The sequence below is a fragment of the Lygodium microphyllum genome, chromosome 11 (genome assembly GCF_053477565.2).
Source record: "Lygodium microphyllum isolate KBCC chromosome 11, Lygodium_microphyllum_v1.1.10, whole genome shotgun sequence".
NCBI lineage: Eukaryota > Viridiplantae > Streptophyta > Polypodiopsida > Schizaeales > Lygodiaceae > Lygodium > Lygodium microphyllum.
This window is the reverse complement of record NC_141145.1, coordinates 78,539,651-78,560,956: the sequence shown is the minus strand read 5'-3', so window position 1 is coordinate 78,560,956 and position 21,306 is coordinate 78,539,651. Positions and strand designations below refer to the sequence as shown.

General features: G+C 38.4%; 1 protein-coding gene across 1 annotated transcript in view; it reads right to left on the bottom strand.

Annotated features, from left to right (window-relative positions):
- LOC148028997 (DNA repair protein RAD16-like) overlaps positions 1-21,306 on the bottom strand; it is a 99,127-nt gene that overhangs the window by 26,873 nt on the left and 50,948 nt on the right. Inside the window, exons 7-9 of the mRNA XM_087688514.1 lie at positions 9,145-9,214; positions 8,291-8,407; positions 7,955-8,194 (exon numbers count right to left, since the gene is read on the bottom strand). Coding sequence (XP_087544640.1) covers positions 7,955-8,194; positions 8,291-8,407; positions 9,145-9,214 — 427 coding nt within the window. The remainder of the gene's footprint in view (positions 1-7,954; positions 8,195-8,290; positions 8,408-9,144; positions 9,215-21,306) is intronic.

Below are 21,306 nucleotides of genomic sequence, written 5' to 3'. Positions count from 1 at the left end.
ATGGTAATGATGCATCTACTAGTCATTTGGGATTTGATGAAGATTCTAGTGGTTCAGAGAGTTTGGATGATGAGCTTGGTATTCCTTTAGTCAGGACACCAGGCGTATAGAGAGCTCATAGTAATGTAAAGGTTCCATTGAGTGATCCAGTGGTACGCAGGTCTAGCAGGGTCAAATACCCTATTAAAAGATTTGGTTTTGAAGGTTATGTAGCTTACCATTATGCTTATATGGTGAAACTAGTTGAGGACATTGAGCCCACTTGTTTTAAGGATGCTATTGGTCATGCTCATTGGGATGCAACAATGGATGAGGAGATAGCTGCATTAGAAGCCAATAGGACTTGGATTTGGTACCCTTGCCTAAGGAAAGTGATTGGCTGTAAGTGGGATTACAAAGTCAAGCATAACGTAGATGGTTCAGTTAGCAAGTATAAAGCTAGGTTGGTTACAAAAGGCTATGCTCAAACATATGGCATATATTATAAAGAGACATTCAATCCAGTTGCTAGGATGGCAATTGTTAGATGTGTAATTGCCGTGGAAATAGCCAAAGGCTAGAATTTGGAGCAAATGGATGTTAAGAATTCCTTTTTGTATGGTGAATTGCAAGAAGAAGTGTATATGGAGCAGCCAGCAGGTTATGAGGATTTAGAGCATCCCACATATGCGTGTAGGTTAAAGAAGATGCTCTATGGGCTGAAGCAAGTACCTAGAGCATGGTATGATAAGATTGGAGAGTATCTTTAGGACTTGGATTTGGTACCCTTGCCTAAGGAAAGCGATTGGCTGTAAGTGGGCTTACAAAGTCAAGCATAACGCAGATGGTTCAGTTAGCAAGTATAAGGCTAGGTTGGTTGCAAAAGGCTATGGCTCAAACATATGGCATAGATTATAAAGTGACATTCAGTCCAGTTGCTAGGATGGCAATTGTTAGATGTGTGATTGCTTTGGTAGTAGCCAAAGGTTGGAATTTGGAGCAAATGGATGTTAAGAATGCCTTCTTGTATGGTAAATTGCAAGAAGAAGTGTATATGGAGCAGCTAGTAGGTTATGAGGATTTAGAGCATTCCACATATGTGTCCAGGTTAAAGAAGACGCTCTATGGGCTGAAGCAAGTACCTAGAGTATGGTATGATAAGATTGGAGAGTATCTTGTCAATATTGAATTTTGTATTTCTAATGCTGATCACTCACTTTATGTGAGAAAGGGAGATGCAGGTTTGGTCATCATAGTCATTTATGTGGATGACTTTGATTATTACTGGTGACAGTGACAATGGGATTGTTGAAGTTAAGAACTTCTTGAAGAAGAAGTTTGAGATGAAGGATTTGGGTGAGCTAAGATACTTTCTTGGTATTGAAGTGATTAGATGAGATGATGGTATATGGCTATCCCAAAGGCAGTATGGCTTAGATATGTTATCCAAGTATGGTATGACAGCATGTAAGCCTCTTTCAGTACTATTGGAGAAAAATGTGAAGTTGAGTGCCGATTTTGGGGATGAGATAGAAGACCCTACTATGTTTAGGAGGATAGTAGGGAGTTTAATTTACATGACTATCACAAGGCCAGACCTGAGCTATGATGTTGGCCTTGTTAGGCAGTTTATATAGATGCCTAGAAAGCTTCATTTGGATGTAGTTAGATGTATATTGAGATATGTGAAGTCCACTTTACATTATGGACTTTTTTATGAGGCACGTAAGGATGTAAAAATTTTTGGATACACATATGCAGATTGGGCTGGTAGCATGTCAAACATAAGATCTACTAGTGGATTCATGTTTTCCCTTGGTAGTGCAGCAGTTACATGGAGCAGCAAAAAGCAACCTACAGTTGCTTTATCGAGTACAGAGCTGATTATAAAGGTGTTGCTATGGTAGTATGTGAGGTGGTATGGCTATAAAAGTTATTAGGTGATTTGGATATGCAGGGAGATGGTCCAGTTGTCATTCATTGTGACAACATGAGCAATATACAGTTAGCTAGGAATCCAGTGTTCCATGCTAGGACAAAACACATTGAGGTGCACTACCACTTTGTGAGAGAGAAGGTACTTGCAGGAGAGATTGACTTGATATATGTCAGCACACAAAATCAGATATCTAACATTTTCACAAAGGCATTGGATGCAGAGAAGCTTCGAAAGTTTTGAAGCTTACTTGGAGTTGCAGAGATAGAGTTGAGCTTGAGGAAGAGTGTTGAGATTGCAAGCTCAATACGTGCGGGCATTGATGATGGACCACCTGGCTAGATGGGTCCACACGTCTACACTTAGCATGTTGGTGGTCATTATGATACTCACATGGCCACTGACTTATCATTTATTATATTTAGTTTATTATACCTACCTACAGCTGGCAAAGATATAACGCCAGTCGATTAGTGTAATTTATTATGCACTGTTTGACTTAGTAGGCCACTTTCCTTTATGTTGTATCTTTTCTATACTTTGTGTACATTGTATAGTGTGTGGAAAAGAAGAAGAAATCAGCAAGAAAACGTTTTTGGCTTCCTTATCTCTTCTTGTGTTCTTGAGTGAGCTTCCTCTTGTGCATATAGTGTATGTTTGGCGCAATAGCTCAAGTAAGCCTCCCCACCACGTGATTCTTGATACATACATATAGTTGGAAGTCTGATCTACTTGACCATCACCAGGACTTTGACTTGAGTTATGCTGTTGGGATCATAAGTCAGTTCATGCAGAAGCCCACAAAGCCACATTTGGATGCTATTATGCAGATTATGAGATATGTAAAGTCCACTGTAGATTATGTGCTATTTATGTGAAAGCTAAGCCCTTGACACTGGTTGGATATACGAATGCAGATTGGGTAGGATGCTCATATGACTGTAGATCTAGACGTGGTTATGCCTTTGGGTTTGGAAGTGGAATGATCAGGTGGAGTAGCAAGAAGCAATCTACAGTTGCATTGTCTAGGAATGAGACAGAGTAGAGGGGTATTGCATTGGCATCATGTGAAATTGCATGGTTGCTCAAGCTTATGGCTGATTCGGACATAAAGGTGGATACTTCAATGACCTTGTTATGCGACAATCTCAGTAGTGTATTACTGGAAACAAATCCAGGTTTTCATTCCAGGACTTAACGCATTGAGGTATACTATCATTTTATCATAGAGATGGTTCTTGTAGGAAAAGTAGATCTTATGCATGTGAAGACTGATGAACACGTTGTAGATATCTTTACCAAGTCTTTGGGTAAATATAAGTTCAGTGTTTTCCGACAGCTACTTGGTGTGCATAGGCTATCTTGAGCTTGAGGGGGAGTGTTAAGACTTCAATCTCTTTTATCTTTAGTATGTGTGTAACGGACACTCTATGACAGGTCATATGTCCAGCTGTATCAGTAAGTGTGGGACATTAAAATAAGTCAGTGACTTTAGGTTGCATGTAAATGGTCTGTAAGACCTTTAGTGTTTGTATTCACTTTAGTTATGTGTTATGGAATAATGAGGGAAATGAGATGAGAGCACACTATTCCTCTATTGCTCCAACCCTTCTCTCTATCTCTCAACAAAAGAATCTATTAGATTTTATGCTCCCAACTTATGTTTCATATATCTTGGATACTCGAATGTCATATACTTGATATTTTGAGTTTTCATTGCTCATTTGGTATTCAATTTTATTCAAATGGGAGTTACCTGCGCTATTTTGGATGTTGCTTACTTTCACCAAGATTGTGTGATACTTACTCCATGTACATGTTCCCTTGATATGTATTGGATGCAGTTACTTTACAGTGGGTGATTTGATCACTTACTTTGGGCTTGGCACTTATGTCTATTAATGTGTTGTCATTGATATTTATATACTTCTAGGTTATGTATTGAGCTTTGCTTAGTGGGTTATGCATTTGGCAGCTCTCCTCTCTTTACTTTGAGATATTCTATGTACATGATGTCTATGTCTACCACATGTATGGTTACTGGCACACTACAATTGTGACAGCTTTTAGTACCAATTATCCTTGGTCTTTCTTTCTTGGTTGCTCACAATTTGTTGTTAACATGCTACTGCATTTTATTACACCAACTTGTACTTAGATTTGATAGTTACTTGATTATAGTTTGTGGATAGCTCCCCATTTTGGTAGTTTCTCTTGCTTAGCCCTTGATTTGGCTATGATTTTGGGGCTGATTTGTTGTCTTTTATAACATTCTATTTGTTTTGGATTATGCTTTTATCTTTTGTATTATGCTAGCATTATGGCTGGTGAGTTGAATGATAGTAATATCTTTAATATTGAGAAGTTGGATGGCACAAATTACAACTATTGGAAGGCACAAATTTGGCAAGTTCTAACATAGAAATTGTAAATTAAGCCATTGAGACATGAGAGTGTCAAGCCTGAACACATTGATATAGAGGATTGGACTAAATTGGATGAGTTATATAAATCTATAATCATTTTATCACTCTCTAAGCAAGTCTACTATAATATTATCTCTGATGAATAGACCACTTGGTAATTATGGGGTAAGATTCATAATGTCTATGATAAGCAAAGCCCTGTCTCTTAGATATGTTGGCTAAAGAAACTCATAGACCTTCATATAAAGGAGGAGACTTCCATATCCACCTATTTATATGAGTTTCATTCTATTTTCAACCACTTCTTTTCACAAAGAATTGAATTTAAGAACAATCTTCCTCTCTTGTTCTTGTTGGTTACATTGCTTGAGTCATGGGACACATTTCATATTGCTAAATGTGCAAATATACTTACTAATAGGTTCACATTGTGGGATGTAGAGGGTACGCTCTTGAATGAAGAGATTAATAGAAAGAATGTTGATGCTTCCTACACCTCTCATGCTTTGACAGTGAGAGATAATAATGGTAGGAGTGGTAATGATCTCCATGGGAGAGACTCTTAGAAGTCACGTTTTTAGTCACATGGATAATCTTGCAGTAAGTCTCATGGCCATAAGTCCGCATTGACTTTTCACTATTATGAAAAGCATGGTCATATTTAGTTATAGTGCCATAAAATGTGTGATGATAAGTGCAAATAAAAGGAAAATAAAGTGTAGGAAAAGAATGATGAGCATTGTCCCTAGCAAGTCCACTGTCAAGATTGAAGAGATTAATGTCTTGTGGATTGATTCTAATAATGACTACATACTTGCAACTTGTTCTCTTGATGCTTCATAGTTGACTGATACCTCGTCTACTTATGCTCAATGTTGGTTGTTTGATTCAAGGGCTTCATTTTATGTCACCCCTCATCGAGAGGGATTCCACTCCTATCACATCATGACAAGATCTATCAGAGTGGGTAATCACCTGGCCTTGGATATGTTGGCATTGGAGGTGTCACACTGCAATTTCCTTCAAGCAGTATGTATGCCATGTTCCAACTTTGACTAAAAACTTTAAGCTGGACAATTGAATGATGCAGGTTATGTTGTGTCTTTTTGTGATTCCTCATGGAAGCTTACATGTGGGAATCTTTCCCTAATAAAAACTACCCAGTCTAGCACTCTTTATACCTTACTTGTATCTGGGTCTATCAACCATGTATTGGCAGTGTGGCTACACTACCATATGTATCGTTATGGCATCACTACCTTGTGCACATATTATTAAAATGAATAAAAATGCTTACTTGTTACAGTATCTTCCCTCCCTTGACTATAAGTATTATTCTTTGTGATCATTATTATTATGGTAGGTAGCCTTGTAGTTCACATAAAAAGTCTGAAATTATGTGCATGTATGAGTCTTTGGCTCTTGTTCATTATTTTAATGTTTGTGGACCTATGCCCTATAAGTCGTTAGGTGGTGTAAAGTATTTTGTTATTTCATTGATGATTACTTGATTAAGGCCTAGACATACCCATAAAGTAGAAATCGAAAATCTTGGCAACCTTTCAACATTGGCTTGCTTTTGTTGAGAACTAGTCTAGGTATAGGCTAAAATGTCTACATTCGGACAATAGGGGAGACTATGTCTCTAAAGCCTTTGAGTAGTTTTGTAATAAGAGAGGTATTAAGTGTCAGTTAACCGCCCTGTTCACCCCATCCGAGAATGGTATAACTGAGCGCACGAATAGGATGATTCAAGAGCAGGTTCATAGTATGCTTAGCTAGGCAAGCTTACCACAACACTTTTGAGCTAATGTAGCTAGTACAACCGTACATTTGATAAATTGATCCCTATTGCTACTCTTGACTATCAAGTTGCACAGGAGATATGGTCTAGAAAACCTCCATCATATGCTCATTTATGTCTTCGGTTGTGAGGCTTTTTGCCATGTTCCCAAGGATAAGCACAATAAGTTGGATTCTAAGTTTGTGAAATGCATCTTTCTTGGTTATGGAGATGTAGGTGAGATGGGATATTGCCAATGGGATCCATAGGCTTGAAAGGCCACTTGCAACCATGATATTGTTTTCCATGATGAGAAAATGCATAAGCAGCAGGCTAAGTAGGTCATTGAGGTACACAGGGTAATCTTTCAAAAAGAGCCTCCTATTACTGTACAACTAGCTAGACAGCCTACAACAATTGATGCTCCAATGGTGGATAACCATAATGTTAGGTAGGAGGTACATGCCTCATAGCCTATTTTGTAGCTGTCTACTAGAGATAGATACCAACGTGATTAATTTGTACTCTCTATGGATTATATTATGGTGACAGATGCTGGTGAGCCTCTTATCTATGATGATGCCATGTGTAGAGGTGATAGTCACTGTTGGGAGAGGGCCATGCAATCAGACTATGTCTCGCTGTAGAAAAATCATACATGGGATTTGGTTTCTTTGCCTAGTGAAAAACGTGCTTTGCCATGTAAGTGGGTATACAAGTTGAAGAGCATCCTTGGATATCTCAAGCCAACCTATAAGGCCAGATTGGTTACCAAGGGTCTTGAGCAAGAGCATGGTGTTGACTTCGATGAAGTCTTCTCTCCTATCTTCAAGACAACTATCCTACGCTTTGTTTTGGCTTTGGTTGCACAACTTGATTTGGACCTCTATCATATGGATGCCAAAACAACTTTCTTACATGGGGACTTGTATAATGAGATTTATATGCAGCAACCTAATAGCTTTGAGAAAAAAGACAGGGAACACCTGGTTTACAAGTTGAGAAAGAGCCTTTATAGCCTTAAGGAGGCACCTTGGGAATGGTACCACAAGTTGGATACCTTCATGCACTCACTGGGATATACTCGTAGTGATATGGATCTATGTTTATACATAAAGAAGGCCCCTGATGGCAGCCTTATGATTTTGATACTATATATGGATAATATACTAATTACTGGGAGTGCTCATGTGATGAGCTAGATGCCTTGAAAGGTCAGCTCAAAACACCTAATATATACATATACACAATATTGATGTACAAGGTAATGTAAGGGGAAACACACAAATGCTAGTCCAATAAGTGCCAATTGAGCAATGCCCTCGTAGGGAGGTTGCTCAAGTGTCTTTTTCCAATAACCATTGATGCAACCATGTGAGGGAATCAATGTAGAGGTATGCCAATCCAACCTTGTAGGTAGAAAGACAATAAGTGATTCGTGACCTCCTCTCATATCGATAACAATGGTGGAAGGGGAGCCAAGCATCCCCCCCCCCCCCCACCCCAAAAAAAATAAAAAAGTCAACCCCTGAGGGGAAGGGAGATCGAGACCAATGCCTTCAAGGAAATGCTCGAGATTTTACATCCACACCTGCATTCACATTGGAGATGCATAGTTTTGCAAGCACCCCGAGATTTTACATCCACACCTACACTCACATTGGAGATGCATAGTTTTGCAAGCACCCCGATGTCATTGTTCAATATTTGCCAATGGAATACGATATATGTACTTCATCACTCCTAGAAATAGGGCTGTCAAAAAGGGGTTGTAAAATAATAGAAAATTATATACAAGAGCAATTACATTTCATCGAAAACTTAACATACCAGAGCATCAACCTTCGTGCTACTTTTCAGCTCTTCCAAATCGATGTCATTCAGAAAACTGGAAGCGCTGACTCCTTCGAGTTGAGACGTCCAGTCCCGTTTACTGCATGAGGATTTGGATGGAGCACGGGCAACTTTTAGGGGAGCCTTACATCCCGGGCACGCAGGCTCGCTGCCAACACTGCTCTTGTAAGACAGCAAGCATCCTTTGCAAAATGTATGCTGGCAGCAGGCAGACATCTGATTTGAGGGCAACAATGAAACATGAGAAAGCTAAACGAAGCTTCCAAACAAACAAAGATGGCAGAAGGAAAGATTTTGCATACAGACACTTACCACAGGTTCCTCAGGAGGATCAGTACACAATCTGCATGGGGCATGCTCAGTGGCTGTGGCGATTCGTTTGGAACGTTGAGACTTAGAGTATTCAACCAGATAGGGGTGATCCACAGCCTGCACAATACCAGTAAAAATGATTACAATGCATAAAACTAGTCTCTTTTCTGTTCCAAACCATAGCATTGATCTCCTCCCATTTAGTAAAACACTTCTTTAGAAAATTTCAGCGCCTATGATTTTATCCCAATTTCTAAAACAATCTCAATTTGAGCTCCACCAAAAAATAAATAAATAAATAAATTTATATATATATATATATATTACATTTAAACTCCAAACCTCCCACTCTAAAGCTGCACTGAAAGGAAAGGAAATCTACAATGGAAAACACACTACAACACAAGTTAACACATGATTGACTATGAGCTTTAGTTGGATTAGTCCCGCCAAAACAAGTCTTATCCAAGACTTGTCCAAGGATTAACAAACCCATTGGATTGGACAAAAATCGTTTTGAGGTTAGGAAAAGGTGACCTTTGTACCTCCATCAGACCATACACCATTTTATTGCATCACTTCCAACTAATGATTTTGATTTATGGAATTGTCCCTCCGTCACACTTTTGAGGTGTTGAGCTTCAATTGTTAACTTAAGTAAAAGACCACTGAGAAGTTGCACATAGGCAAGAGAATCATCTATGCTAAAAGAATCCAAAGAATTAACTATGAAATGTATTGCATTAGTGCTGTCAAATTAATTGTGACTATGATTGGATTAGTCCTTCCAAATTAGCTGAAATTGTGATTGGGTTAGTCCTACCAAATTTGTCCTCAAATTGATGCACTTTTACCTGTCGCAACCTAAGAATGACCTCGAAGACATGTCCAAAGTTGTTTGCAACTGTCCCTGAAGCTGCATACCTGCACAACCAACCATCATTCCTTGAATTTCATATGAACCCAATAATAACAATGGAGGAAACATGCTAATGCATTGAGCGAAACGAGTTATTTGATCTTGCAATGAGTGAAACAAGCTATTTGTATCTTAGTGAAAGAGATCTTATTGATATCTAAAGGTCCCCTAGTATATCTTTTCTTTTTCCAAATAAGTTTCATAACTTCTTTAAATTAGTTCCATAAAAAAATTTTAATAGTTAGAACTATATACATCATACAACACTCAAATCAAAAGCTTTAGGGCATTTTGATGTTTCTATCAAGTAGATATAGTTAGAAATAAAGGGTTCACAAAAGAGTGACAATCACAAAAGGTTTCACTTGGATGGTGGAAATCTCTTTACAAAGGGTTTCACTTATATGGTGGAAGTTCTAAAGAGAATGTCCAATTAGGCAACAAGCATGAGTTGAGAGACCACAATGATTGGAATAGAAGAAGACAATAAGTTATATATTGAGGCCAATCCTCAATTGGTTTGTAAACTACTAGCAGCATTGTCAGGAGAAACATGGAGGAGCGGGGTACTAGGCTCACTAAAAAATTCATTCTAGATGCTAATAAGGTCCATGTAAATGTACTTAGATTCAACACAAGGGTTGTGTTAGTTTTCTTTAGAGGATGTCCTTCTAAAGCCATGCAAGTGGCAACTTGGTTTAATACCGTTCGCAAATCTAACTAAATTGTGGACCAAATTTGCTATGGTGGCAAAGGCTTTTTCGAGGTGGTCTTCGACAGGAGGAAAGTGGCAAAGGAGGTCTAAGAGTGAGCCATCTACTTGTCGGGGACTTGACCTAGTTTATATCATGCCTTCACAATTGGTGGAGATCAGGAAAGACTGCCTTAGAAAAGAATGCCCAATTGGTTGAAGTCTCAAAATTGTCACAATTTTGATGATTTAGGCCATTTATTGCTAGCCGATTGCATATTGATACTAGCCAACTTGCTTATTTCTTGGTATTATTTTATGCCTATACATTCTACTCCCTACTCCCTAGTTTGTATCATCATCCACTTGTAGATTCTCAATGCATGTCCTATTGGAGAGAGGAAGTTGGTGCTTGTGCCTACACAGTTAGTGATTCACTATTGTACGCTATCATGTGGTTACACATTTAGTGAAGAAAAAGCAAGCGAAAGACATTTATACAAGTATTTCAAATATATACTTACGAGATATTTAACAAGTTTTTCTCAGATCAAAACTAGTGAACCGAAATAGTCTAAGTTTCCACTATTAAGTTCCAATAACTTAATGAGAACTCTGGGAGGATCTAAACACATGCAAATACTTATCTTGAGTGCTACAAGTTGTCCAAGCATGAAAATATAAAAAAACAATACGTTTTTCAAAAAGTGGCGTTTATGATATCATGGGATTTTTTACATAGAGTGTGAAAGCAAGATATACTTTGTCATGTGGAAGAGTTCATGCTTTGTCTTCCAAATAGTAAGCGAAAGACTTCTTAGTGAGTGAGCTTTTTCTAGCTTGCTCATTGACTTGATATTAGGAGTTAGTCAAGTGGAGTCTTGGGAGTTAGTGACTACTAATTGGGCCATTGTTGTCCAAGGTGGACACAAAGGTGAAGGTGATAGCATGCTAACTGGGAGAAAACACAAGGGAAAGGTGGGGGGAAGAGCCAAAGAAAGTAAGTAAACTAGAGGCTCATGCATTGGAGAGGAGAGAGGAGAGTATTGGGATTGTTTTTGAATAGGGAAAAACAAGGGAAGAGAAGCTATCTTTGAAGATCTTCATCTCTTACAAGGTTTTTTAGGCAATCTCTCACTTGATTCTTGGTCTTGAACATTCGAAGAACCTTCCTGGAATATCAAAGAGGAGTTTTGATGGATTTATGCTCTCCATGTGAATTGTTTTGGCTATGAATAATAGTCAAGAATAGGGTAGCAAGTTGAAAATGGAGATTTGATGCTCAAATAAGGATTCTCTTGAGTTCTGCTGCTTGATTCTTGATATCTACCTTTGGTAGACATAGTGTAGAAAACAAAGATAGATTTTTTCTTGGATTTGGGGCTGCATATATACCATGTTTTGTTGCTATAATAAAACTGTAATTATCAACAGAGTGATGTATGCATGAGAGTTTGAGGTATTACCGCTTTCGGATTATATCCAATAGAGATTATTCATGTATTAGAGTCTATATTGAGCCATAGTCTTAGTTTGTGTTGGGCTATCATCCCAAGTGTGTGCATTTATCTTTGTCTTGGGCATATCTATAAGATGGATCAAATGTATTGCAAATTGATTACTCTATGAAATGAAGTCACTTGGTTTCACCCCTAGCTATCTCTATTAAATCTTTCAAATTCTAAATTCTATTTTTTTCATCTTGTTCCAACTCTTAATGTCCATACATCCTTCCATCTCTTACCCCTACAGTAGACCTCCAACCCTACACGCTCTAACATTAGGAAACCTGATGTGAAGGTCGACGGATGCAGTGTAATCATGGGGGATTCAGTTAGCAGTCATGTTTGTCATGCCTTGTCATCTCCTGCTTTTGAGCCTCAGTCTGAGTCAGACGAGGACATTAGGAGCTCTGACATGTCTGTCATGTGTTTTGATGGAGGAGGCTAGTCACTCTCGACTGGCTGTCAGTTTGCATTTCTATGCATTCCCTTTATTTGTCGGGGTCCAGTGTGCATTTTTAGGGCAGTTTCTGCATTTCCCAGGCTGCCCACACCTGCCAGGTATTGTCCCCCTGTTTCGGGATTTTCTGGCCCCAGATGTGCCACGTCAGCATTTTGCGACTGCATTTAATGCAGTCGGACTGCATTAAATGCAGTCGGCCCATTATTTTGGGCCCCTAGGGCAGGTCGGCCAGTTTTGGGCTCTTTTGGCTATATATAGCCAGCCCCCACACTTGGCTGATCATCTCTCAGTCTTCTTCCTCTTCAGCAGGTGCACACTCCTACATCCTTCTCCTCCGTGATGGTGCTGCCATCGTCATCAGCCTGATCTGGTGCCCTCACTAACGCTTCGGGCTGCGTGCAGGGACTGATCAGTCCATTTCAGTGTATTCAGCATTCATTTCAGTCAGTGCAGATTTCTCTTCCTTATTTTCTGCTTTCTCTCTCTCTCTCTCCCTCCGTGTTCGTATTTCCTCTTCCGTTGCGCACTCTCACAGATTCATCAGGTGTTGGTTTGGGAGATATTATGCAACAAGTGGTCTTGCTATTGCAGTCACAGCAACAATAAGCCCAATAACAATAAAGAAAGCAAGATTTTGAAAAACTTGATGTTGCAATTGTGCATGCTTTGCAGGATGTGGGACATGAGATGACACATGTTAATGGATAGAATGTATCTGCCAATCTATGGGTATATACAGACATTATGATTTTTCATGGGGTTCCTGAGTATGTATGGAGCTGGTATTTTTTCCCTCTTGATGTGCATGCATTGCAAAAACGATTGGCTAAATTGTATTGAAGAGATGCTGATTGGGTTGCCTTTAAGAAGGCTCTTAGAGAGGAGTTTTTCCTCGAAGACACATGATTAGTTACACACAAAAGACGTCTACAAATTGTGTAACCTAACAAGGGTCTTCTTGTTACAACCTTATTGCGTGAATTTTAAAGCCACTATGCTTAGTTGGATGCGGATGACTAGCAGAAGTCAAAAAATTGAGTTATTCTTGAAAGGTGCTGACCCTGTGTTACAAGAGAATTTGATTTATCGATTAGAGGATGAAACCTCAAAAACTGGGTTGAAATCTAAGTGGACACATGTCACTGATGCTATACATATGATTGTGAAGTGAGAAAGGATGACATTAAGGTTGGGAACATGGTCTACGTCTAAAGTTTCTATGAAAAGTCCTAAAATTGTAGCAAAGCTATCTGTATTTATGGTTGAATAATCCATTATGCCTATTGGTTTGACAAAAAAAGGAGATGCTATGGATGAATTGGTGAAAATCTTGTATGGCCTGCACTTGAGTATGATGGAACTTCACTCAAACGTTGTAAAATTGAGTGAAAAAGTGGAAGAGAAGGTAGGGAGCTGCCCAAAGGCATATTAGAGAAGGGTTTAAGACACAATGCATATGGTGTGATAGCTTGCAACATGAAAAGCGAAAATGTATGGCTTATTGTGATGTGGTAACAAAGAACTTGGTGTTTTGGAAAGATGGAAAAATTCATGCAACTGAAACAAGGCTACCTCTTGAGCCAAACTTTGGCAAAGGGGGTATGCAAAAGTAGTTGGAGGAATTGGCAGCATAAAATGCATTTTCAGCTGTACATACTGCCACATATGAATTGGAACTTGAGAAATCGTATGGCTCTTTGCATGCATGTAAAGTTGATGTAAAATATAAAGTATGGTCATGTGCTTTGGCTTGTGTAGAGAAGAGGAAGATGGCTAGGCTGACTTGATAGGTGCCACTCAGAGTATATAGGATAAAACTCAATGGGATGCTCCCATTGATTCATTTATTGTCTATGCATATTTAACAAAGATGCATAATATGGATACTATTGTTGATGAGGAAAAGAGAAGAAGGAATGATGATGCAAGTCCTTCCACTATAGGTCCTTCAAAGTGCATGACACAAAGCAAGATGGAGCAATAGAAGGCTACTAGAAAAACTAGTCCAAAACATGTAGGAAGATGTCTTGTTTGAGAAGAAGCAAGAGGGGAAAAAGAGAAGCAAGTAGCCTAGTTACAAGTTGCAATATGACATAGAGACAACAATCGACATATAAAAAGTGCTTGAGGAATGCATTCTTGAAAGCAGGGTTGAATTTATGATTGGCGAGGTTCTTGGCATCGCTAATCATGAATTCCATGATGAGATAATAGATATCATTAAGCAAAAAAGATAGTTTGTAGGAGAACCTACTCAAGCGGTTGCAGGTTGAAGAAGACATGGGTTCATAGAGTATTTAGATGGAATCTATTGATGATTCCATCACTGTCATAAAACAAGTTGATACTAAAAATGGGATGTACAAGGGTGGAAAGAATTATGTTATGGTTGAAAATGTTTTGGTGGGTAGTACTTCACATAAGGGAGTTGCGCAATAGTAGGTTTATGAGGAAGAGGATGCTCACTTTACTTCTAAAAGCCACTACTCTCATACGTACTAGGCAAGAGCTACAACTGAAACTGTTGTGAAGATAGATGACTAGGAGATGCCATGTATTACTCTCTTAGACCATAGATCCAAAATTAATATAATGGTGCGTAGTGTGTATAAGAATAGTGGATGGCCATTGGATGTGGATCCTGGTTGGGATATGGGAGCTCCAAAAAACTCATCATGGGAGCTCTATGGTGCATGCTCAAGTGTTCTAGTGACTATTGGATAGTTTCGAGATTAATATCACTTCTTTGTGCAAGATTCATATAGTCATCCAATTAACTTGGGATAGCCATACAAAGTGGGATCAAGGATGGAAACTAAGGTGATAAATGATGGTTCTTCTTATGCTCTTGTGTGCAAAGTGAAGATGGTTGAAGGGTAGTTCAATTTTTAATTGAGTGTGCAAATCATCCCCATAATCGGGATATGCTTAGAGATTATCCAGTTTGTCTAATGCTAGAGAATTTAATGGTTTTTAGACAACATTGTTGTAGATGGAGGCTATGGGAGTGCTGCCTAGAATATGTTTTTGCCTCCAAGAGAAGGGAAAATTGTTTTTGTGGCTAGTTTTCAAGAATGGACAGCAAGCAGTGCTAGTAGATTTAAGAGTATTGCAGCCATGTGTGCAAGGTTGAAAAGGGTTATGTTCATTAGGCTGAAAAAGAGTTGAAGAAATATGGTATTTTGACTGTAGATGATTATATTTCAAGGCTATTTGTAGAATTGAATATTACTAATACATTGGCCAAAATTACTGCAATAATTAATGCTAAAAAACAAGGCTAAAAAACATGTCATTCATCTATGTACTTTGGAGATATTTGATGTCATAATTAAATTTGTTGGACATGAATCCTATATTTCAAGGCTATTTGCAGAGCTGAATATTACTAATACATTGGATAAAATTACTATAGTAATTAATGCTGAAAAAAGGACTAAAAAGCATGTCATTCATCTATGTAGTTTGAAGATATTTGATGTCATAATTGAATTTGTTGGACAAGAATGTAAAAGGCTGCAAAAGAGGGCTGAAGCATTGGTGGAAACAAAATATAAAATGGTTGATAAAAAGGTTAAGCCCAGAGTGCTGTTTGAAGATATTTATAAATAGGCCATGAATGCACGTTATATAGAGAATATAAATATAGTGAACCCCCCGAGGCTGTTTGCTGCCTGTAAACTGCGAACGTGCGTCACGCAATTTTGCCAACCCTTCTTTTTGCATAGAATCCCCCAAAAATGGCTGAAAGCTACTTGCTTTTTTTTTTACATGTCATCCTATTCTAGAAGTTGTCTACAATTTTTGGATATTTACAAGAAATAATATTCAAAATATAAAAAAAAGGCTAAACTTATAATAAAATCTAGTATTTTTTAACCATCCACACTACGGACACTGACACTAATGACTAATATGGCATTGACTCTCTAGATCAATAAGAAAGCTGAATGACGATGCACTCTAGATTTTTTCACACTATGTCCACATAACAGCATGACAATGTGGGATAAAACACCAATAGATGATGCTATATACACAATAACAAAACAGTATAGTTGAGAGACACAACAAATCTCATGTGGAGATAGCATGATCCACGATTAAAAGTCAAGCTTTACCACATAGTCCCTAGCTTTAGGTTGTTTTGTGTGTAGCTTATATTCTTAACAAATGTCCCACCATGGCATTGCAATCTACCACTCCATAAGAGACTTTGTGAAATGCATGTTTATTGGTAACAGTACTAAAAGCCAAGGTTATAAATTATAGTGTATTTTGGCTAGTAGTGATATTTTCTTTGTGAAAGACGTTGTTCATCCTTTACTTTCATGTATCAAAGAAACATGTATACATTCACAAGTTATCTATATCACTTTGTTGCCTCTTTTCGGTAGCTCGCAATCAAATGTAGCACCAAATGAGATAGTCTTTTAACTTACATCGGTTTCTCATGGATCCATGGATCAACCTATTTTTGATGCAAATGTGAATGATGTACTTTTAGATGAGAGAGTAGATATTGAGAAGTCCAAGACTATACCAACGTGATTGGTGCAAACATTACGTGACAATAAATTGGATGTACCATTGGCTAAAATACTCATGTTGGCTCTCATAGTGTCTATTATGTATCAATTGGTTTTGTATTGGTTAATTCTAGTCTATGTGATGAGGATGAGTCTACTTCATTTGAAGAGGCACAAAATTCAAAAAATTGGATGGTTGCTATGTAATTCGAGTATGATGCTATTGTCAAAAATGATACTTGGCCTTTACATGGCTCACCTCCCAACAAAAATGCCATTGGTAGTAAGTGGGTTTATAAGTCGAACTATACGCCAGATGGAAATGCTCATTGTTATAAGGATCAACTTGTAGCAAAGGGTTATGTTCAGTAGAATGGCATTGACTTTGATGAGACCTTTGCTCCTAGTTTCCAGAAGACAATAGTTCATAACATTTGTGTAGTAGCAGCTCATTAGGGTTGGAATGGACATTCCTTGGATATCAAAATTGCATTTTTGAATGGCGATTTACATGAGAAAGTGTGTGATTTTTTGCCTCGTGGTTTTATTCAAATGGGGTAAGAAAACAATGTATATAGATTGAAAAAGGCATTATATGGTCTAAGACAAGAATCTTAGGCTTGGTATGAGAAGATATATGTATACTTAATTGCACATAGTTTTTAGAATAGCCAAACTAAGAACACCTATATGTGAAACATGAGGATGATGTACCTCTAGCCAGCACGCTTATCACTTTTCCTAATGAAATGTATATTGTTGATTTTAAGGCTAAGCTGGATTCAAATTTTAACACGTCAAATGTGGGCCTATTGCATCATTATTTCATTTAGTTCAAGCAATATGATGGATATATCGCTTTGTGTTAAACAAATTATGTTGAGATATTAGAAAGATTTGGTTTTACGGTCTACAAGCCTATTTCTACTCTTATGAAGACAAGTTTCAAGTTCAACCTTCATGATGCCAAAGTCTACATTGAGGTCTTTCTCTATCAACAGTAAAAATGCTCAATTTGTGTATGAATTACAAGGCCTAACATTCACTATGCAATCATTGATTGAGTAGGTATAATCCCAAGCACCAAACATTGATACTAGATAGGTACTAAAGTGTATCCTTCACTACTTAAGTGATACACAATTGACCTTTGGTTGTTTTATCCCAAGGGAAGATCATTATCAGTAAATTTACATGATTTCTCATATTCTAGTTAGGGTGATTGTTATGATACCCATGTATCTACAACAAATTTTAAATTAATTCTTGACAGCTCATACATGTTATTGTTGCAACCCACTATGGCCACGTCCAATTGTGAATTTTACATAGTAACTTTCATAGATACGGTTGAGAGTGTTTGGCTCAGATGCCTTTTGGCTGATTTGGGTGTCGAGTTGCCACCACTATCTTCACTAATAGTCAAGACACATTGATAGATGCAGAAAACCCAATGTTCCATGCTCGTACTAAGCACATTGAGGTGCATTATCATTCGATAAGGGAGAGACTCTCTACAAAAGAGATTAGCTTGACCCATGTGCCAACACAGGACAACCTTGCAAATCTTTTCACAAAGGCTTTTCCATGTGAGAAGTTTAAAGCTTTTTTCAAATCTTTGGCTTACTCCCCTTTGTATATTGATTGTAGTCCACAGGGCTTGCCACTTCTCTATACATGAGTACCAGATCTTGTTCACCGTATCAATCCCAAGGGGAATTTGCTATTACATTTCAGCCCTATTCAAGTTTCATTTACAAATCTCCATACCATCTTTGAAGCAGATATCAAACCCTTTGCTGGTAGAGTACCTTATGTGCCCCCTCTTGTGTCTAATCCCAAGGGCAAGTGGCAAGTTTGCATCCTTTGGGATAGAAGGATGGAGCCTCCAAAGATACTCAAAATGTTGGGGATAAAGGTGCCTGTGCCTAATTGCCCATGTATTGGTAAAATTTACATTACCCGCATACTTGTACATTGCAAGTGGTGGGCGCCCATTAGTGTCACTTCACTCTTTATTCTTTCAGTGACATTTGAATAAAGGGAAGGCCGGTCACATATCATGACTGTTGGAGTTCCCACATCTTGTATCTCTCGTTTTTGCTCTTGCTTCTTCCACCATAGCTCTTGCTTCCACTCCATGCTTCCACTTCAAGGCTCATTCCCTTCAACTAGTATCAGAGCCATCTTCCCTAAGAGCTCAGCCCTGACCCAACATTGTTTCAGCTTCTATTCAAGTTATCTACAATAGGGTTTTACCATTGGCAACCATAGCTCCACTCCTTGAGGTTCATATCAATTACTTCTTGCTTAGGCATTCATCAAGCCCTATTGGGGCTTGGTCAAGGTATTTATGAGCCTGTGTTGAGCTCATTTGAGTGAGCTCTTTTAGCTCAATAGTTCATTCTTTCACGAGCAATAGCTATAGCTTCAAATTGAATCCTAGCTTTCTTCAAATCCTACTTGAGCTTGCCTAAAGGCTTCCTTGGGCACTCCTAGTGCTCCCCCTATCCTCCCCAATCATCACAGTAGCCACATGTGGGTCCTCAGGACCAGCATCAACATCACACCATTTGTGCCTATTTTCAGGCTAGGGTAGCATGACGGTCTTCTTCAGCTTCTCCTCATCATGGCAGCTCATTGAGCACTTGAAAACACTCTTGGATGTTAAGCATTGAGTCTTGGCATTGATATTTGACCTTGTACTTTGGATTTGAGCAACATCACACCATTTGTGCTTGTTTTAGGATAAGGTAGCATGATAGTCTTCTTTAGCTTCTCCTCATTAGTGGGCCGGATAGCTCATTGAACACTTGAAAACACTCTTGGATGCTAAGCATTGAGTCTTGGCATTGATCTTTGACCTTGTACTTTGGATTTGAGCAACATATACTTAGTCCTTTCTTGGAATAAACATGTAGTTCACTAGTTAATACATGGCAATCCCTTGTTTTGGATGCTTCTTGCTCAGTGGCTACAGTTTTGACAAAGTATTGTTGCTATAATAAGAAGGGTTGAATACTACTTTATCTGAGAAAGCGCATGCTCATTAATCTTGGATGCTTCCTATCCATTTTGGATGTTATATTGATGTATATTAGTGATTTTCCAGGCTTCTTATGCTTTTTACATGCTCTTGAGCTGAGATTGGAGCTTTGACTTTTGACATTGGCTGTCATTCACTGCTATGTATGGTCATTGGATGCTTCAGTAAGAGCTTTGCAAGTTACTTGGATTGAATGCGTTGGATATATGCTTTTTGGATCTTGGATGTATGGATGTCTTTCACATGATGTTTTGAGCTTTGTTTGCTCGTCTTGCATTTGACTTTTGTTGAAATGGGAACTAGTAGGCTTTATGTATTGAGCCATAGTTGACACTATATCACATTGAGCATTTGGTTATATAGTTGAGCTTGAGGGTCTTATAGTGAGACAATGGGACTAGGTGACATATACATGCTCTTGTCATGCTTTATATACATAGTTGATGCTTAATGGGCTAATTTGACATTGACATTGCTTTTGAGCCAGCACCTATCTCTGTCACACTGTTGTCAGTGATGTATGCATCTTGATTGGCTATGTATTGAGCTTCCGTTACATTGCTCAGTTAGTTGTGCCTTTGGTTGGTCCCTTTTGTTACCCATGAGACCTACTCTATGCATGATGGTTATGCCTATGGGATGTATCTTAGTCTGACACATTGATCCTATGCATGATGGTTATGCCTATGGTTCTTGGTGCCAGTCACATATTCACTCACTAGCAGGTGCAGTTATTTCTTGGTAGTTGTAGTTTGTATTGTATTAGTGATTGCTCCTCTTTGGTATTGATTTATCACTGGTGTACTTCATTTTTAGCATGCTGTAATTGCAATTTACTACATTGTACATGTGAGCAATCACCTCCATTTGATAGTCTTTTGCATTGAGTTTGTGGACATCTCATTACTTGATCAGTACCCCTTATTTTTTAGCTTTATTTGCTAGTGGTTTGGGGCTAATTTGCAGGTTATTACAACTGCATGTTTTGCCATTTTGTACACTTGCTTGGTCCCATTAAGGCTAGTGGTCCCATTAAGGCTAGTACTCTCTTTAATATCAACAAGTTGGATGGCACCAACTACAACTATTGGAAGGCCCAAATATGACAAGTTTTAGTGTAGAAAATGCAAATTAAGCCTTTTAAACATGAGGTGTCAAGCTCGAATGCATTGATGCAAATGATTGGGCTGAACAAAATGAGCTATGTAAGTCCACGATCATTTTGTCCTTGTCTAAGCAAGTTTTCTATAATGTTATCTCTGATGGACAATTTGCATGGCACTTATGGGATAAGATTTGCAATGTCTATAATAACAAGCAAAGCCCTACTTTTCAAATGTATTTGCTAAAGCAACTCATGGACCTTCTCATAGAAGAGGGCGCTTCCATGTTAGCCCACTTAAATGAGTTTCATTCTATGCTCAGCCATTTGTATTCGCAAGGCATTGAATTCAAGGGTAATCTCCCTCCCTTATTCCTCTTGGTTACATTTTCTAAATCATGGGATACATTTCATACTACTATGTGTGTAAACACACGTACTGCTGATGAGCTAAAGTTGCAGGATGTAGAGGGTGCACTCTTGAATAAAGAGGTTAACATAAAGAATGTTGATGCTTCTTGCACCTCTCATGTTCTAACAGTTAGAGGCAATAATGGTAGGAGCAGTAATGACCGCCATGGGAGAGACTCTCAACAGTCTCATTCTTAGTCACCTGGATAGTCTCATAGTAAGTCCCGTGGTCGTAAGTCCTCGTTGACTTGTCATTACTATGAGAAAGTAGGACATATTCGGCCATAGTGCCATAAAATGTGCGAGAACAAGCACAATGAAAAGGACAAGGGTAAAGTACAGGACAAAAATGA